General features: G+C 33.2%; 1 protein-coding gene across 1 annotated transcript in view; it reads right to left on the reverse strand.

Moving 5' to 3' along the window:
- Nucleotides 1–19,690, reverse strand: part of LOC129235186 (E3 SUMO-protein ligase RanBP2-like) — a 115,297-nt gene that overhangs the window by 49,052 nt on the left and 46,555 nt on the right. Inside the window, exons 18-21 of the mRNA XM_054868881.1 lie at nt 17,384–17,573; nt 15,937–16,109; nt 12,545–12,712; nt 8,280–9,272 (exon numbers count right to left, since the gene is read on the reverse strand). Coding sequence (XP_054724856.1) covers nt 8,280–9,272; nt 12,545–12,712; nt 15,937–16,109; nt 17,384–17,573 — 1,524 coding nt within the window. The remainder of the gene's footprint in view (nt 1–8,279; nt 9,273–12,544; nt 12,713–15,936; nt 16,110–17,383; nt 17,574–19,690) is intronic.

Here is a 19,690-nt window from a genome sequence, read left to right on the forward strand (position 1 = left end):
AGTGTTGAAAATAATGGTAAATTTGAAATGAGTGATGTCCAAGCAGAAAAATCACATTGCAAAAAAGGTGAGCGGCTCCTACAGAAGTGGATGCAATGAGATTTCAAAATTTAGATTTCTTTTGGGGATTGTTCAGTTTTCCAGTTTTAATAGCTTTTATGATGCAATATTGTAAAACCACTCAATATTTCTAATGTTCTTATAGCTACTGTTAACTTCCTCTTTGCCCAGGACATTTTTCCATGACTTCAAATAAAGTCCATGACTTTATCCATCCTTTATTAATCCATGACTTCAGTTGTTCTAGAACAACTTAAACTTCAACAAATGAATTGGTTTTGGATTGTTAATAATAGTGTTGAAGTGATCAATTTACTTAATATGCTTGATATAAATAACTTAGAAACTTTTGATTTTGAAAACCTCTTCACCAATATCCCACTCATTGAACTTTTTCCTCTGTGTCAGAACTTTTTAATTCGGTTAAGGATTCCCTTGATTTTAATGAATTGATTTTTCTTGGTCTTTTTAAATTTTGTATTTTCAATAATTTTTTCAAAAATGGTAATTCATGTTTTCTACAAATTAATGGCATTGCAATGGGAGCTAATTTTAGCTCTACATTGGCCAACCTTTTTCTTTTATATTATGAGAGAAAATATTTGACAATCCTTCCTCTTCACCGCTTTGTTGCAGATACATCGATGACTTTTTGTGTATAAATTTTCCTAATTTTTTTGAACTTAGCAAAACTATTTATCATAGTTCATTAACGCTCAAAAAGACTAGTTCTAATCAAAATAGCTTTAATTTCCTGGATATCAACATACAAATTGACTCAAATTGTTCCACTACAATCTATGATAAAACACGTGAATTTAATTTCACAGTTAACAGCTTACAGGATTTTTCCTCCTGCTTAAGTAAAAAGGTTTTTATTGGCATCATTGTTTCGCAAGCTATCAGAGTAAAAAGAATTTGCAATACCATTTCTGCATTTAAGCAAGAAATTTCAGTACTCAAAAACTTACTTTTTAATAATAGCTTCCCTAAAACTCTATTTGAAAACATTTGCTTAAGTATAGCCTTCGATGAGCATTTCGCTTCTCTTGAAACTGTTTAACTGTGTAAATGTATGATACAACCGTGACAAACCATTTTTTATGAATCACCGGGGTGGATGAATTTTTACACGTGGGAAACAGGCGACTTGGTATGTCTTTGGATCAGGGGCGGATCCAGACTATGGATTTGGGAGGGGAACTTTTCTAGCAAGTATGTTTATGGGGGTGGGGGAGTTATATGAAATTACTCATTAAAAAATAACCATAAATATTGAGTTTTACAACATATCTACTGCTTCTTAATGCCTCTTTTGAAAAAAATGTATTCATTACAAATTCTAAAAGTACAATTCTTAAATAATTAGTTTAAAAAGTTTGTTCATTTTTCTATTTGTATGTGCTTAAAGGAAATAATATTTGCACCAGTGGTTCAACCACAAAAGTTTTATGGAGGGTGCACTTTTAAAATTTTCACCATCTGATAGGGCAGTTGTTGAAAAAAAATGTTGAAATTTTAGTCTTAAGGACGCAGTTTTAGACGGCCTCTGGTGATGTTACGAAAAAGAAAGGTTTCGGGGCCGCCTGCGGAAATTAAAGTTTTAAAAACGCAATTATAGGCGATATTTATTGACGGTAGGGTCAGAAATGGGATTTTTTTTTGGGGGGGGGGGGCTGCCTCCGTTTTTTTGTAAAATAGATTTAAATCGAAAATCCCTCCGCTAAATTTTCTGAAATTGAATTTCCAAAAACGCAGTTACAGACTAACTTCGACAATACTTCGAGCAGTACGGTTCTGGGGCTTTTCCCAAAAAATGTTTCGAAATTGAAGTCCTAGAAAACGAAGTTTTTGAGCGATATTCGGTGATAAAGGATTTAAACGCTTTCCCCATTAAATTTTTCAAAACCTTAATTTTTTAATGTTCAGATTTTCTACAGGAGCATTCGGACCCTTGTCCAGAAATTTTTCGTCATCGACATCTTAAAAAAATGACTGTAGACCATATTTGGTAACGTCAGGGGTTTGGCAATTTTTCAAAATTGAAGCTCCAAAAAAGCAATTTTAAACGATTCTCGATGTTATTAGAATGCGAGGTGTTAGGTAGTTCTCCCCTTTAAAATTTTCAAAATTGAAGTCCTGAAAACAAGATTTGAGACGCGCTTTAAAGGTATTGGCAGAGGAAACGGACTTCCGACATTATGAAGACTTTCCTATTTTTAGACCGACTAAAAAAGGCGACTGTTTCCAAGGTACGTTCTATTTTTCTCTTTAATTATAGGAAATGTTTTACAAAAACATTCTACTCGGCCTTCTGGGGGATCACGGATCCTGTCGCCCTGTGTCCCCCCCCCCCCCCCGCCAGCCTCCACCTCTAATAGCACCACTGAATTGCAGTAGCTTTAAATATAATGATCAATCCTTCACCAAATAAATGCAAAAAACAGTTTAAACAGGTTTGTCTTTATTTATTTATTTATTTTTATGCAGGGAAGAGGGGAACATTCCCCAGTTCTCCTCTTTAGATCCGCTTTTGCAATTCTCTCCTATCTTTTTCTTGCGCCTTTCTTCAAGCTAAAGTTCTATATAACTGGAGAACTTCGCTGTAATATGTTGTGAAAATTTTTAAGTACACATGAGAATTTAGAGGAAGGGGAACGTTCCCCCAGTTCCCTTCCAGGGATCCGCCTCTGCTATTGTTTGATCGAATTTTCTGGAGCTTTTCCTCGAGTTTAAGTTCTATAAAACAGAAGATTTTTTCTACACTCTATTGTGAAAATTTTTAGGTATATATGGGGGTTTTGAGGGGAGGAGAAGGTTCCCCCAGTTCCCTCCATGGATCCGTTTCTGTTGTTGCCTAATTGCTTTTCCTGGTGCCTTAGTTCACATTCTAAAGTGTGTGTGTGGGGGGGGGGACATTCCAGCAGTTCCTCTTTTTAGATCCGCTTTTGAAATTCTCTCCTTACTTTTTCTGGTGCCTTTCTTATAGTTCAAGTTTTGAAAAACGGAATTTTTTTCCCGTACTCTCTTTTGAAAATTTTTTGGTACACTTGGGATTTTGAAGGGGGAACTTTCCCCCAGTTCCCCTCCCGTGGATCCGCGCCTGCTCTGGATTGGTCCTCTGGATATGTTTTTATCTTTCTTTTATTGTTATGTTGACAACTGGAATGGAATTTTATCAGGTTGAACAATGGAATCGGCTTTGTTTACATGGATTTCAAGGTAAGACAATTTTGTTATAGGCAGGTACTGTCCCGTGGATGGCTAATTATCGGAACTTGTTTTCCTAATTAGTCAAGGCGAAACCCCCTGCTTTTAGTTTTAGGTTTGAGCTCTAGTTTATTGGTTTTAGTTTAGCAAGTGGTGCTTTTGCCCATTGTTACTCTATATTGCATGTACTGGAGCTTCAACATTCTCTTTTAGTTCATAGTTAAAATTTTGGTCTTTTGACCATAATTAATGAATCCTCCACGGCTGATGAGCTCTGGATTCACTCTTTATCTTTTCCTACTTAATAGCTGTCTGCATTTTTCCTTTTTATCATCATTAATTATTTATAATTTGTTTAATATTTGAAATTCTGTTTGCTTAATTTTATATATATATATATATATATATATATATATATATATATATATATATATATATATATATATATATATATATATAATAATAATAATAATAATAAAAGTGAAAAATATTGAAAAGACCACACCAAGAGCCCATAGATGCGCAACGCAGCAAAACTAAAAAGCCAAGTAAATATAAAATTAAGCAAACAGAATTACAAATATTAAACAAATTATAAATAACAAATGATGATAAAAAGGAAAAATGCAGACAGCTATTAAGTAGGAATAGATAAAGAGTGAATCCAGAGCTCATCAGCCGTGGAGGATTCATTAATTATGGTCAAAAGACCAAAATTTTAACTAAAAACTAGAAGAGAATGTTTAAGCTCCAGTACATGTAATATAGAGTAACAATGGGCAAACGCACCACTTGCTAAGCTAAAAACAATAAACTAGAGCTCAAACCTAAAACTAAAAGCAGGGGGTTTCGCCTCGACTAATTAGGAAAACAAGTTCCTTTTGACCATAATTAATGAATCCTCCACGGCTGATGAGCTCTGGATTCACTCTTTATCTATTCCTACTTAATAGCTGTTTGCATTTTTCCTTTTTATCATCTTTTGTTATTTATAATTTGTTTAATATTTGTAATTCTGTTTGCTTAATTTTATATATATATATATATATATATATATATATATATATATATATATATATCATAATTACAAATTTAACTATGAAAAAAGAGCTACAAAGCTGTTCCATGTTTATTAAACATATTACAATTAATGAAAACAATTAGAAATTTTATTCAAGATAAAAAATACCAGGAAATTGTTTTGCTTATCAAAAAAATTCCGGGAGAAGATCACCACACTCCCCCTTCACCCTAATACATCACAAAAATCGTCCACAACAGTAGTTTTATGACTAATTCCGAAAATTTTCCAGGGGAGAATTCTTCAACCCCTCACTCCAATGTCATCGAAGATGGTCAAAACTTTTGAATTATTGGAGCTTCAATTTCGAAAATATGGTCAGAATCGAAAACTTTTTCGAAAATGTCGTTAATGAGGGCCTTCAATTCCTAAAAAATTCTGAGGGAGAGCCCTCGATCTCGAGTCCTTCCCCTAACGTCAATGAAGACCCACTAACAATACGTTTTTAAAGTTTCATATTGAAAAATTGAGGGATGATAACTCCTGACTGCATCCCTTCCCTTGGCACTACGAATGATAGTTAACCATTGCATTTCAATTCTCCAATTTTGAACAATTTCTGATGGGAGTTCCAAACGCCATTCCTTCCTCTTATGTCATAAAAGATGGCATACAAATGTGTTTTTGAGACTTCAATTTCGAAAATTTGTCGGAGAGAGATTTCATGTCCTTCTTTCCTCATCTTTCAACATCCTTCAAAGATCGTCTAAAACAGCAGTTTTGGAACTCTTACATTGAAAAGTTTCTGGAAAAAAGTTCTGAACCCCATGTCTTCTGCTACGTCAAAGATGGCCTACAATTGCGTTTTTAGGACTTCAATTCCAAAAAAATTTCCAGGGGGAAACCCCCAAACCCCCTGGTTTTTAGCATTACTAAAGATATATAAAATTGCTTTTTTGAAACTGTAACATCACAAAACGATTGGGGAGAATTCCCGAATCTCATCCTTTCCCTTCAAGAATACAAAGATAGTAAGCAATTGTGTTTTCGAAAATATACCCTTAAATTTGAAAAAAATTATGAAAATGGACCACCAAACTTCCTTTCCTCTTATTAACCACCAAATAGTTTAAAAATGGCGTTTCTAACAAACATTTTCGGGGGAGAGCCTGCAAACACTCCTACTTATATTCAGTAAATTACCGCCCAATAGAATATACCATGCCTTGCCTTTCAATATTCGAGTTGAACCGAACCATTGTTTCGGTCACTCGTCTGGTCTGCGCTAATTCTGTATTAGCTACCAGTTTGTTTGGCACTCTTGGCTTAATTCAGAGGTTTTCCATCTCCAGCTCAGTCACTTTCCTATGCCGGGCTGATGAGTGCTAATAAGCACGAAACTGCAGTCCTCGGCTGGAAATGAATGAGCTGGCGGTGTATTTCATGTATTTCTGCTTTAGCCCGGGCTATTGGGCAGTACTGAATATACCATGCCTTGCCTTTCAATATTCGAGTTGAACCGAACCATTGTTTCGGTCACTCGTCTGGTCTGCGCTAATATTGTATTAGCTACCAGTTTGTTTGGCACTCTTGGCTTAATTAAGAGGTTTTCCATCCCCAGTTCAGTCACTTTCCTATGCCGGGCTGATGAGTGCTAATAAGCACGAAACTGCAGTCCTCGGCTGGAAATGACTGAGCTGGCGGTGTATTTCATGTACTCCTACTTATGAGGGAATATTAAACAGCTGAACAACAAACAAATACATAACTATCTTCAAATTTTACTTACAAAAGCAATTTTAGTATTTCATTATGTTTGGTACGAAAACTGGTAAAAAGAGATGCCATTTTAATACTGCAACCTTTCTTTTATAAGGAAAAAAGTACAATTAAGGACCTGAATAGCTACTGGAAAAACTTCACGAGTCGTCAATACTAGTATAGAAACTCCTTTTTTTTTTCCAATTTTTCATTCTTGTGTGTGTGGTACTAGAAACACGTGTAACTTTCATTCAAACTCTTTTAACGATACACATGATTCCAAAAAATATGAAATAAAAAAAACATGCTTCAGTTCTTAAATTTTTTTCTAAATATTATTTTCATTAGTCTCTTCTCCCCCTTGATGCATTACTCAATCGCCCCACCCAACAGGATCGCCTGGATCCGCCAGTGTCTGTGGATAAGGTGCACAAAGATATAGTAGTATGGGTAAAAAGACGGAAGCAAGATTATGCATTGAAAAACATAGGAATAAATAGGAAAAAACAGGAAAGATTTTGAAAATTCGAAAAAAATAGGAAAATAGGAAAAAATAGGAGGTCTGCGGACCCTGTATTTGCGAAAGCTGGTCAATATTATTCGATTATCCAGGCAAAGTATTCGATTAAGCAAGGAACTTGAACATTGCATCTTTGGGGAATTATTCGGTTCCAGGAGGTTTTATTCATATAAGCGGGATATTCGTTTATCCGTTACCCGATTAAGAGGGGCGGACAGTATACAACAAATATCCCTCCAGGTTTTTGAAACCTTATTGAGACAAATATATTACCAATGCAGTAACAACACTGACATTACTGGAGAATGAAATTGTACAAGTTTTGATTCCAAAATGTCAGATGTATGGACTTTCCTATTGTGGCAGATATCAAGTCTGAAGTCTAATTCTTGTTTCACTCGATGTAACATGTCACGATCAATGTAAGAAAATGCGGTCAGTGATCTTTTGGCATAAACCTTGCAAATCACGTGGCATATGGGGCACAAATGCATGATCTTTGATATAACATCACAAAAATATCGATTGGAGTTGGGTCTTGATAACATGGTGGTCCTAGAAAAAGGTGATTGTCGTCATCAGAAAATTGTCAAATCCAACGATTATGAAGCTTGTTATTGAGAAAATTTGGGATGTCAGATAAAGGAAGGAGTGTCCCATCTTGTTAGAAAATGAACCACCATTGATCATGACATGTTATAACGAATGACAGAAAAATTAGTCTTGACTGGATTTCCTAAATTTTACAAAGTGCTCACGTATCAAACATTTGGGGAACAAAACTTATAGTTTCTTTCTCCAGTAAAGTCAATGTTGTTGCTGCATAGGTAACATGTTTCTCTAATGAGTCTTCCAAGCCCTGGAGAGAATTGCCACAAAATCCAGAGATTTTGTGGCACCCCACAGCAATTCTTCCAGCACTCAGTTTGAGAACCCCTGCTTTATATATTTTGAGAACAAGTATACAGTTAATGGTGCAAGGTCAAAGAATTTGTTTCATACATTTCTAACATTGTTAAAATTCATAACTAACAATAGCAGCCTTAAAACTAACAATCTCACTAAACTAAAAAGAGAAACAAAATAAAACAACAGGACAAATTTTTGTACATGAGAACTAGATGAATGTCATAACAAAATTGATAATTTTTCATGTTTTTAGCTATAATGGAAAAATTAACCCATAAGCTACAACGCTTACTTTTATTTTTCTATTTTTTTTTAAATCTAATAATTTGAAAAAAAAAACCTGATTTATGCTGGGTTTTTTTCAATAATTCCCTACATTATTTGTAATATTTTGTAAAATCTTTCTTTGGTCCAGTAATTGGCTTTTGAGGAAAACTTTAACAAAAATTAAAATATTTTAGCAATTATAATGAGTATTACTCATTAGGTTTTCAAAATTGTTACCACTACGAAGAACGTAAAATTGAAAGAAACATGTATGCTGTTCTCTTGGCTGATATGAAATCAAAATCAAAGTATTATGGTGCCCATAGGAATGACGTTTGACAATTCTACGCTATCCTTACTTCTTTTTAAATTTTTCAATGTCTATACTTTGAAAAACACCTCTGGTTATATTTTGTTTTTAAAACTACCTAAATGTAGGAGTCTGTATTAAATGGTGCTATACAGAAATTAATGAAATATAAAATTAAGAATACCATCAAGTAGAAAAAAGAATCTACTATTTAAACTTACCACTTCATTCTCTTCACCAGTTTCCACAACAATTTCTTCTGGCAAAGGGATTAAAGGTTTGAAATCCCCCATAACTTCTCTTTCAACATCTACATCGGGACTCTCCGTCACTTCACTATCACATCGTGATCGCTCAAGGTTTGAATTTTCCGGGGTTTTGACTAAGCCGGAAAATATTGATGAGCTACCATTTGCAAAATGGCTGGTTGGTGTTGATGACAGTGTTGTTCCCAAAGGAAGAGAAACTGATGGTGGAGATTGCAATAAATTTTTAAGTTTTGAGTCTGTTGTTACTGTAGCCACAGTGGTAGTTTTTACCAAAGTTGATGGAGTTGAAACTGCTGAAACTACATTGCTAACAGATGCAAAAGGAATACCAGTAGGCAAAGGAATTTGAAAAGCATGGGGTGCACTGACTGTTTTGGTCCAGGGGCTATGAACAGGCAAGGAAACACCAGCTGGGGGAATCACAGTTTGAGGTGGAGGTAAGCTCACTGGGGGCAATGGCACAGCAGACACTGGAGGAGGAACACTAGCAATATTACTCATAACAGGAGGCGGTGGTTTGACAACAGATGATGCAACATGAAAATGAAACTGTGGGAGTTGTTGTCCTTCACTAAAAGGCAAACCCTGTCCATGAGAATGATAATATGATGACCTCTCTGCAACAGTAGGAGCAGAGGGAGGAGGCAAGACAGCATGTGGTGGATATTGGTAATTGTAGTGATTCAAAGCAGGTGGTGGTCCAGGTGGAAGAGCAGCAGTAGGTACGACATAGTTTAAAGGTGCAGTAGCTCCAGTTGGATCATGAACAATACGAGAGGCATGATCATAGTTATAGCCAGATGCTTGAAATTCCTCAGGTTCTTCTGGATAAAAATACTCATAATCATAATCCTCTGCATCACCTTGACCTTTCATGTAAGATTTTTTATGTACAGGTTTTGCTTGTTGTTTTAAAGACCCCAAACTTAATTCTTCCAATACCTTCTGCAAAACAAAAGAAAGAAATAATTAAATAATTATAATTTGCAACATACTACAGATCTAAAATGCAACATTTGGAAAATGTATAAATCCCCCCCCCCCTATTTTTGAAAAAAGGAAATACAACTATTAGATTAAAACCCTCTTAAATTTAGTTGGCCTGATATCAGAAAACAAAACGTAATGAATCATTTTTTCTTTTAACTTATTTTCAACTTCTTTTGGAAAAGAATTATTTTATTGAGTCACAGTTACCAGGAATTGAAACAAATCAGAACACAATTTGTAGAAAGAATATTAAAACAGAAAATAAACTTAACAAGAGACGCATAATGTATCAAATTTTTAAGCAAAAGGTATTTTTGCGATGAATGAACGAAAAAGTCAAGACTGGGTACGCTTCAGTAAATCATTCATTCAACTGGATTTTCAACTTCAATTTTCAATCATTCAACTTATTTTTTCTTAAAGTTTCATTCAATAAGCTTAAATGCAAATAAACAATAGCAAGAAGGGGAAAAAACCTTCGAGTTTTAAGCACCATATCATGTCAACTTTGCACTCTAGTATGAATTCACAATGTAATGAAAATTGTGAATAAATATCAATATGGTCTTCATATGAGGGGCAGTGTGCAAAGGGATGTAAGTGGTAAAATTAAAAATTTGGAGATAACCAGTATACATGGTAGGTGAACCTCTCCTCTGCTTGGGGCAAGAGATGGTACTAGTAGCACTGGTAATTGCTGCTATACTGCATGATTTCGAAAAAAAAAATTAAAGCCTACCTGGAGCTAATCTTTAAACGCGTTTTACTCAAAACCTGAAAATGTCCACTTGCATCCCATTGCTTCTCACTGCCTCATATACATATCTATATATTTTTTTTCCTGACCAGTTCAGACATTTAAATACAAGAGGAAGTGCAACCATTTCAGAATAATAATCTTACTGAAATCTTTACAGTAAAATGCAGGAGGAAAATGAAATATTAAGAGCAAGATATATTTAATAGCTCTAACATTGCATTGTACATAAATAAAATAAAATAAAACAAAAGCTAATTTTTTAAAAAATTCAAATTTTAATGTAATATAAGTACCATATTGAGAATCTAAAATAGTATTTTTTTTTTTTTTTTCATTTCCTGATACAGGGGCAGAAATAGGATTCTTTTAATTTTGGTAAGAGGATGAATCACGCATTCGAACTAAGTGCACTGAGGTGCAGATTTCGCTTCTGAATACTTTTTAAATCACTAAAACAATACTGGGGTGCATACTTAACAATGAAAGTTAAAAGTAAAGATTTTTTAAGGAGTTTAGCAGGAGTTAATTTTATTTTTTAAGGCCTAGTTTCTTGTTTAATTATGCATTTTTAAAAATATATTTCAGAAAAAATATGTACAACTCTAATATTATTAATTTTTGTTTTCATACAATACACTGAATGCACAAACATGCTAAACTTACATTAAGATATGCATTTACTGCTTCTTAGACTTGAAGGAGTACGAGTATTAACAATTTCCTAACCAAAAAAACACTTAAGAAAATAAAATAACTATAATAAGTCGACTGAAAGTAGTACAGACCAAAAAAACTTCCATCAAAATAATTGATATATTTGCAGGTTACAAAATGACGAACTCCAAACACAACAAAAAAATTTCAACGAAGCTTGTGCTTGATTTTAGCATAGAAACAGAAGGTCATTCATAAGAGATTGAAATGCAGAAAATTCAATTAAAACTTTAGGGATCCTTTTTTAAAAAATTGTACAAATTATTTTAATCTTCAAAATTTTGTAGACCATTTCAAAACTTTTGAGTGACTCTACGCTGATAAACATAGGAAACTGACTAGTTTTAAGAATTTATCTTCTAAAAAGTATGAAAATTATAATTCTAGGAAATAGTAGTACCACTGTTTAGCTATTAAGTTGCTCTTTCATCTATTAAAAAAATATGTTATGTTTATTCATGTTAAGTAATTAATATCTACATTTTTCTTAAATAAATAAAAATTGAATAAAAAAGGTTTTTTTTTTTTTAAATCCAAATAATTAAACTTTGCCAACTACAGATGTTACGTATGCATTAAAACACTTAAAGAACTTGAACATAATAACTTAAACATAATATTGACAATCTCACTGCATTTTTTTCTTTCTTTTTATCAAAATATGTTAAAAAAATTCCTTTTTTTATTACATGTATGAAAGCTACAATTAATTCAAATTTAAAATATACACAATTTATTTTTAACCAAATATTTTTGAGCTTTTTTTTAAGCCAAGAATAAGCATGAGCAAAATGCTACGAAAAATTCTTGTATTTAACAGAAATGTGGACAACTAACATCATTTGTTAGCCCACATCTAAATAAACAATTAAATATCACAGATCAGCTGAAATGAAATCAAGAACAGGTTGCACAATAAAATAGATGGCAAAGATTCATCCCCGCGGAAATGGCGAGTTGTGCAAATTTTAATACTTCTATGTTGCCTGCAGATATTGTGGGATGCGCAGCGAGAGGGTTAAAAAATATCTGTCTACAAAGCAAACTTCTGCAGGCAAAAATTTCAAATCCTATTAAGGATACAAAGAGATTGCTTTTCAATACATAAATGCTACAGGAAAATAATAGAAAGAGAAAAAAACTCAAAAAGGAAAGTATGATGATGTAAATTAGTGGGAAAAGAGACAGAATTAAAATATACAGATTAAAAGAGACAAATATAAAAAACAGACAAAAGCTCATACTTTCGGGGGTATCTTTGATTAGGACAAGAAAATTTTAAAAGTTTCAATTTTAAATTTATAATGGTGCACATTAAAAATATTACTTCTAGTACTCCAGTAAACATTGGAGCATTAACATTGTTAACCAAACTATTTTTAAAAGAATTAACGAGAGTGATTAACAATTATTCAAAAAGTGGAAAAGACGAAATCCTCATTATACAAGAAACTTTAATCACTGTCTATTTATTGCGCAATTTGCACATGTGTAGTTCAGGTTTTGTTTTTTTTTAAATTATGACAGGCTGTGTAGGCTTACAAACAGCAAATTAATGCTAGCCACAATTTGAAAGTATAATATTGCATCGATTACACTTGGTTGTTGAAGGATGTGATATGTTATTGGTCTCATTCCACGTCAACAACTTATTGGCTATGAAAATGATGTTCGTGGTTAACAATGTGTTAAGTACAGTCATATGGGGGTAAAAAAACACAAAAATGATCTGATAATGAGGTAGATTGCTTACTTTCAACTGCTCTAGAACATCAGTGTTTTGTTTTAGTGATTCAACCACAGCTTTATTTGTCTCGATTAAAACCTGCTGCTGTTGATTAAAGGATTTAACAATTGAATCTTGGTTCAAAGTTAAAGCTCTAATTTGTGCATCTAATCTTTCTGGACTTGGCTCAAAATGCTAAAAATAGGAAAACAAATAAAAATGCAGATAAAATTCATAAAATCATTGAAATTTACATATACAATTTTTGTGTACACAGTAAAAATGTAAATATTATCAGTAAAATGAAGAAAAGAAAATAAATAATAATAAAAAAACTATAAAACGGCCCCTTTATGCAATATAATATTAAGCAGCATGCGTTAGTTGCAGTCAGGGACATTTGCAAGCTAAAAATTATTCATTACGACTAGAATATTGTCCTGATTAAACCTAAAACTTCATATTTTTCATCAAGTACTTTGACTTTTCTTTTGTAGTTCCCATAGTCTATAACCACCCCGCATTCACTGCACTTCCTAGGTTTGTTAACAGAGGAGAAGATAAAGGCATTTATTTGTGACTAATCAATTTTACAAAATTAGCCTAGTAGTGTTTCTCCCAATCATAGATGACTTAGCATTTCCAATATTTTGAAGATGTTTCAATTTTAACTAAAAGTAGAAGTGGCACAGAAGAGTCCAGAAATACAGGCCGAGGACTGCTGATGGTCTTTGAAAAAAGTGAGAAAGGTGACAAATTTGAAAACAAAGGTGACTAAAAGGTGACAAAAACGTAACTAAAAGGTGACCAAAAGCAATTTGTTAAGAACTCAAAAAACAGAAAAGGATTATCCCTTTTTACTGACTTTTACCAAAATAGCCCTATATGCTTTTTGTAAAGATTTCTACAGTTTCACTTTCAATACATGTTTTAATTTTTTCCATTTTCTTAGTTTCTTCTTCACAATCCTTTCTTTTTTTTGCTCTTCTTTTTGCTTCTGTTTCAATTCCAAATCCTTTTTCCTTTTACATTCATCCATGTATGTTTTGTAATTTACATGTGCTTGTTGTGCACATTTAATTATTTCTGGACCAATCGGTAAAGAAAGCAAATGAGGATATTCTTTTTACAGCGTCTTTAACTATAAGTATGCTATTTAAAAATCTTTCAGTGCTTGCTGTCTTATTTTCACCAAAAAGGTGCTTTGAAATAGAAAATAGTCTTTCAATGTCAGCATTACCATGTGATAATGCAAGTGAAGCTTTTATCATCTTAGAAACATTAGATCATTGGAAGTTGAGTCCTTTTTTGAAATGTGCTGCTGCCAGTAGATATCAATGGTTTTGTTTTCGGATGCTTCATCATCTTTTTCCAGCTGCAAAAGTTTCCATTCATCTTGCAACCTATCGAGTGGAACATTAAAAGGCATGATTTTGGCAACCTTTATCAAATCCTTACAGCTTCTAGATTTACTTCTCTCTTTTGGATCCAAAAATTTAAAACTTGTCAGTAACCCGATTGATATGCAACTTTTTTCTATTACATACTTGCATGCAGTCACGCAATGCTTTTTAACAGCTCTTAAAAACATAACCTTTTCATTTTCTTTCAGTTTTGACAGTTCATCTGTCACCTCTCCACTAACAACGAGATCTTCAAGAGGTAGTCTGTTATCAACTGCAAACAGTTCATCCGTGTCTATGTTTGAAAAATCAACTTTCTTTATGACAGAGGCTTTTATAAACCGAGCCAAAAAAGTCTGAACAATGGTCTCTATTTCTTGGTGCAATTTATGTATCATAGGTGCTTGGCATTGAAAGTGTTTCGTGAACTGCATAATCAGCAGATGAAAAGATAAAATGCAGCTCAGCTTTTATAGAAGGTCTTTTTAAAACATTTGCAACAGCTTTATATGACCTGCACTGCATAGCTAAATTCTTTTTTAAAGGCACATGTTTAAAAAAATAATACTGAAGAGCATCCCACTGTTCCAGTAGTCTGTTTGCTGCAGGTCCAAGGGTAAGCCAATGGGTAGTTTTGTGTTTCAGGAACTTGTGATGAGGTGTATTTAGTCGAGCTTGCACTTCTTCGAAGTCCTCCTAACGGGAAGGCCAACCATCAAAATAGCTATAAGTACTAAGAAGAAGTTCAGATGCTTCTTCACCTAAATACAGCAATGCTTTGACATAAGCATTATGCATTGTATGAATACTGCAAGTACCAATATTTATTAGGCTTTTTTCTCGTGTTCAAGGATAATAGTGTCAAACAACCTAAAAACCTTTTTATTAATATATGGACCATCCAAAGGAAAGCATGAGACAGTTATTCATGGATAATTACTCTCGGTAAGTGCTTCATATAGCTTCTCAATCGAAATTTCACCAACTGCCTTGCCCAAGAAAAAAGTTTTGAGATGCCTTGTTGTGATGCAACATTGGCTTTCAGACCAATATTTTATTGTTCGTTGCAGTTCTTTTTTCTCTTTGACATTGGTAGTTTCATCAAGGCCCAAAGTATAATAGGATAAACATGCTTCTTTTAACATACATTCCCGAAAATAAGGAGCAAGTCCATCTGTATAAGGGATAGAAAGACTGGTTCTGCTCATAGGATGCAATTGCAAAAAATAAAAAAAAAATATTTGGGATAAAAAAAAATTCCCTGATTTCCCGGTAGCATAACTATTTTTCTTAAACAACAAGGGGGAGGAGGCATATTTAAGGCTATTTTTTAAATTAATTTCAGTGTTAAAGCTATCATTCAGATACTTTTCAAAGATTTAATTATTCAAAAAAAAAAAAAAAAAAAAGTCCTAAGACGCATTTCAAGAAAGGTGGGAAAGGTGACAAAAAATGCAAAAGGTGACTAAAAGTAACCAAATTTTCAAAACGTGACTAAAGGTGAGAAAGGTGACTGACTCCTTGGCCTGCAATGGTGCGGTTCAACTCAAAGATTGAAGGCAAGGTAGGTATTTTGCAGTAAGCTACCCCCCTAAGCCAGGGCTAAGGCAGAAATACGTAAAATGTATTTTATGTACATTATATATTATTTGAAGCTAATTAGCTACTAATAATTAGCTACTGCTAATTAAGCAATTGATAGATAAGAAAGTGAAATTTTTGATGATTGATTAAGATCAAGTGTCTTTGCTATTTCTTCAATCTCTTCTATTATATATTTTGCCTATCTTCATAAGTTTGAAAAACAAGTGAAAACAAGAAATCGATAAATGGGTGTAAAAATAGGAAACTTGGATCAAAAACAGTTAAGTTTGTATGAATGAAATGTGAGTGATCAACCTACTTGGGACCCCTACTATTAAGCAACAAGACAATAAAATTTTCAGCAAACAAGCAAATACCTAAATAATAAAAAGTAAAAAAAAAAAGCTGTGAAACAAAAATATAGATACTTACTCGGGGAGTATCAAATGATGAATCAAGGAGCTTTGATCTATTGTTTAAGAACTTAGCAGCAAGCCGAGGAGTGCTAGAAGAAGACAATTTCTCATTTGGAGTGATATAAAAAGAACTCTGCGATTCGCTATACGAATCAACCTCATCAGCTTCTTCATAATCATTTTCATGACCTAGAAAATAAGTTATGCAATTTGAAATCCCATTTCAATATTTTCTTCTGCCTTACAAATTAAATCTACAACTTTCTTGCCTAATCGAAAACTGAAAATATTGATTGCAGTGAAACACGAAAACGAATTCTTTATAAAACATAGACTAATTTCAATAATTTAATAGAATCCACCTTTCAGAAAAAAAAGTTTCCATTCTTTTTTTACTTCTCTGCAGTGACAGACACCAAGAGGTTCTACTAGCACTTAACAAACGTTTTTGCTATTATATATTATTAAACATGCAGATTCATGCGACATTCCATTGCAAAACAAAATGTATACTATTATAGCTATTGTACCAAAGAGAAAATTATTTTTACTGCTTATGCTGGAGGTACAGCAGCAAAAAGAGAATTTTTTCTAGTGTAACAGTTTGTACCATAGCAAAATATTTAGAGCAGCAGTCTTCAATCCATAGGCAACAGCCTACAAGTGCCTGGTAATGGACCATTGACACCGGGTCTTATATCAGTTTTTCCAGTTGATTCACTACTGAGACAGCCATCACTTTAAAAATGCTTTCAGTGGCTCATAGTCAATCAGGAAGACTTATTTTTAGGAGAATTTATACTTCTTTAACTGCCTTCTCTAAAACAGAAGTTGAAAAAGCAATAATGTATCAAAAACCACATTGAAAAAAAAAATAAAACTTTGCCTTAAGTGAAGAATACTCATTAGCTGAACTATCACGTGAACAAACCTTGAAATCATTTTTTTAAACATGACAATAGGTCCAGGTTCAAGTTTATGGTTGGCAAGACCATCAAGCTATTGCCAAAACTGCATTCAAGACACATGATAGGCTTAAGAACTATTTGTTAATAAATTATTCATACTATGAAGAAATTGACTCTGTGCCTTTTAAGTTGAATATCTACAACAGTCTACTAAGAACAAGTGATTTCTACAAAACAGAATTAAAAGAAGTGAGAAAACTTCTCACACTGGTTAACCGTTAATCTATAAATCTTTCAGTTCAGGGAATTCAACTGACACAGTGTTTGGAGGAAGAGAAGAACATCATGGAAGATAGCCTCAAGGTCTACAGAGCAACCTTCCTCTTGAAACTGCCACATTTTGTGTTAAAAGAAATCTAGAGAAATTATTAAACTTAATGAGCTTTAAAAAGTGTTTTTTGTTTATAGAAATATTTTAACTCAGAACTAGAAATCAATAACATTGGGGCAAAGTTATTAATATAATTTTAAAAATATATAAAAACTTCTGCTTACTCCTTTGAAGATCATGGGAAAGTTCATTTTCCACTTCCTCAAGAACAATATGTATTTCATTATTTAAAGGATGATTCCTGTCATCTTTAGTACGATCCATAGTCTCATGTAATGATGATTTGGCTTTGCTCAGATATGCAATTCTTGCTGAGGGATTCTTTGATTCTAGTGAAGCTAATTTTTTCATAGTCTGAAATGAAAATGCATGTACGTTAACTCAGTAGATAAAAGCAAGTTACACAAAAGCAAACCACGTAAATTAAAACTGCAGATAGTAAATTGATTCTTTTTAATGTACATTAATAAATTATTTTTACATGTACAAAAGTAAAAATATGAAAAATAAAATGTATAGTTTGCCTAAAATAAATGTGAAAGTTTTTCTAAATATGGAACAGTGAGAAGCAATGGAATGTAACTGCTAAAATTTAAAGTTTGGAGATAACCAGTCCAAATGATAGGTGAACCTCTCCTACGTCTTGGGGCAAGAGACTGTACTAGTCGCCCTGGTAGGTACTGTTATACAGCATAATTCAGAAAAGCTTTTATATGAAAGCCTACCTAGGACTGCAATTTTAAATTACTTATTAAGCTGAATTTTAAATCTTATTAAAGAATCAAAGAGCTTTAAGTATGAGCTGGTTGAACGGCAAATCAGTGAAAGGCAGGGTGATACAAGAAGAAAATAGGTCTTGGGGTTCAACCTACCCCCCCCCCCCAAAAAAAAAAAAGTTTGGTTTGACATTTAAATGTTTGTTTATACTTAAAAATTTCCAAAAAATATTTTTCAAAAGCTCAAATGTCTTTCATATGAATATAAATTGCATGAAACGCTTTCATAATAAATAACCCCACGACTTAAACGCTAGCACAAATATCACAAAGCTCCGCATGAAAGTTTTAAACCCTCTCCGCAATCATTTTCTGGTTACAGCCCTGGCGAAAGGTATCTCTTCCATCGTGGATTTGCCGCCCATCTCAAACGTTTCTGGCAATTTGGAGTCATACGAATGCCTGAACATTTTGGAACTTGCAGCTTTAGAAACCATTGCGCAGTTTTGGTTTGGGGTTTGTGTTGGAAAGAAAAAGAAAAACCAATTTAGTTTTGATTTGGACTTTAGACTGAATTGGAAAAAAATCAAAACTCAATACCTTTCATTTTCAGACAGTAAAGTTACATTGTAAGGAAGGGAAATCATACTCATTTTTCTTTCAAACAATAGCAATCATGTTTGAAAGTCAAAAATCACAACTACTATTTCAAGTTTCAAAGGAAATCTAAAAAAGAAAATGTAATTGTTATGATTGGACACACCTTACCCAATATTATTGGTTGAACGACATTATTTCTAGTGTTTGACCAAGAAAGCTCTCAGTTATAAAACAACGTATAGCAAACAACAACTTACCTTTATGTGTACTTTTGTCAAGCAGAAAAAGAAGATGTTTGAATTGCATATACTTTTTAATGCTTAACCCTTTTTGTGTTCCCAGAAACACAGAGCTATTAAGAAATCCTATTTTTATTCATTAAAAAAAATCAATTTTTCAATTTTTTCCAATTTTTCTTGAAAAAAAAAACAGTAAAAAAAGTTTTTTTTTTACCACTTCAAAATTTCCGGAAATTTTACATCTCTACATACAGCACAATGAAACGATTTTTATTACAGCCAATACACTCTTGAATTATTACAAGAATCACAGATTGAATTCAACTTGCAATTTAAATGGTTAAATATTTAGGCTAGCCTCGATTTAGAATATAAAAATTGGGGATAAAATCAAAATTATGCGTCTTCTAGTACAGTGGCGCCCAACTTTCTACTGCTCAAGGGCTGGATCTCATATTAAAATCTTTCTTACGGACCAGAACTCATATAAAATTTCAAAGTATTTCATTATTTTCTAATACACTGCTCAAAAAAATTAGGGGAGCACATGGTTTTAACAAAATTGAGAAAAACATTATTCCGGAAACTAATTTCCAATAAAACCTCCATGTTTTCTGGGAACATGAGAATAAAACGTAAACTTCGGAAGCCAATCAGCGTTTCTGTCGTCGAAAAGCAGAAAAAGGATGCAAGTGCAGAAATCGTGATTTAACAGAAGCTCATTTTTTCCCTGTCTGAGCGAAAAAATTCAACCGTTCACTGTTTTTTTTCTTTATTGGAAAATGCCACGACACCGTAATTTACCGGATTCCATGGCTGACGTTTTATTGGGGGACTGGAATCCGGGTAAACACAAGGAACTGTAGCAGACGATGTCGGAGAGGCATAATTTCATGTTCGTTTCACTGTTCTAGAG

The sequence above is a fragment of the Uloborus diversus genome, chromosome 2, assembly GCF_026930045.1.
Source record: "Uloborus diversus isolate 005 chromosome 2, Udiv.v.3.1, whole genome shotgun sequence".
NCBI lineage: Eukaryota > Metazoa > Arthropoda > Arachnida > Araneae > Uloboridae > Uloborus > Uloborus diversus.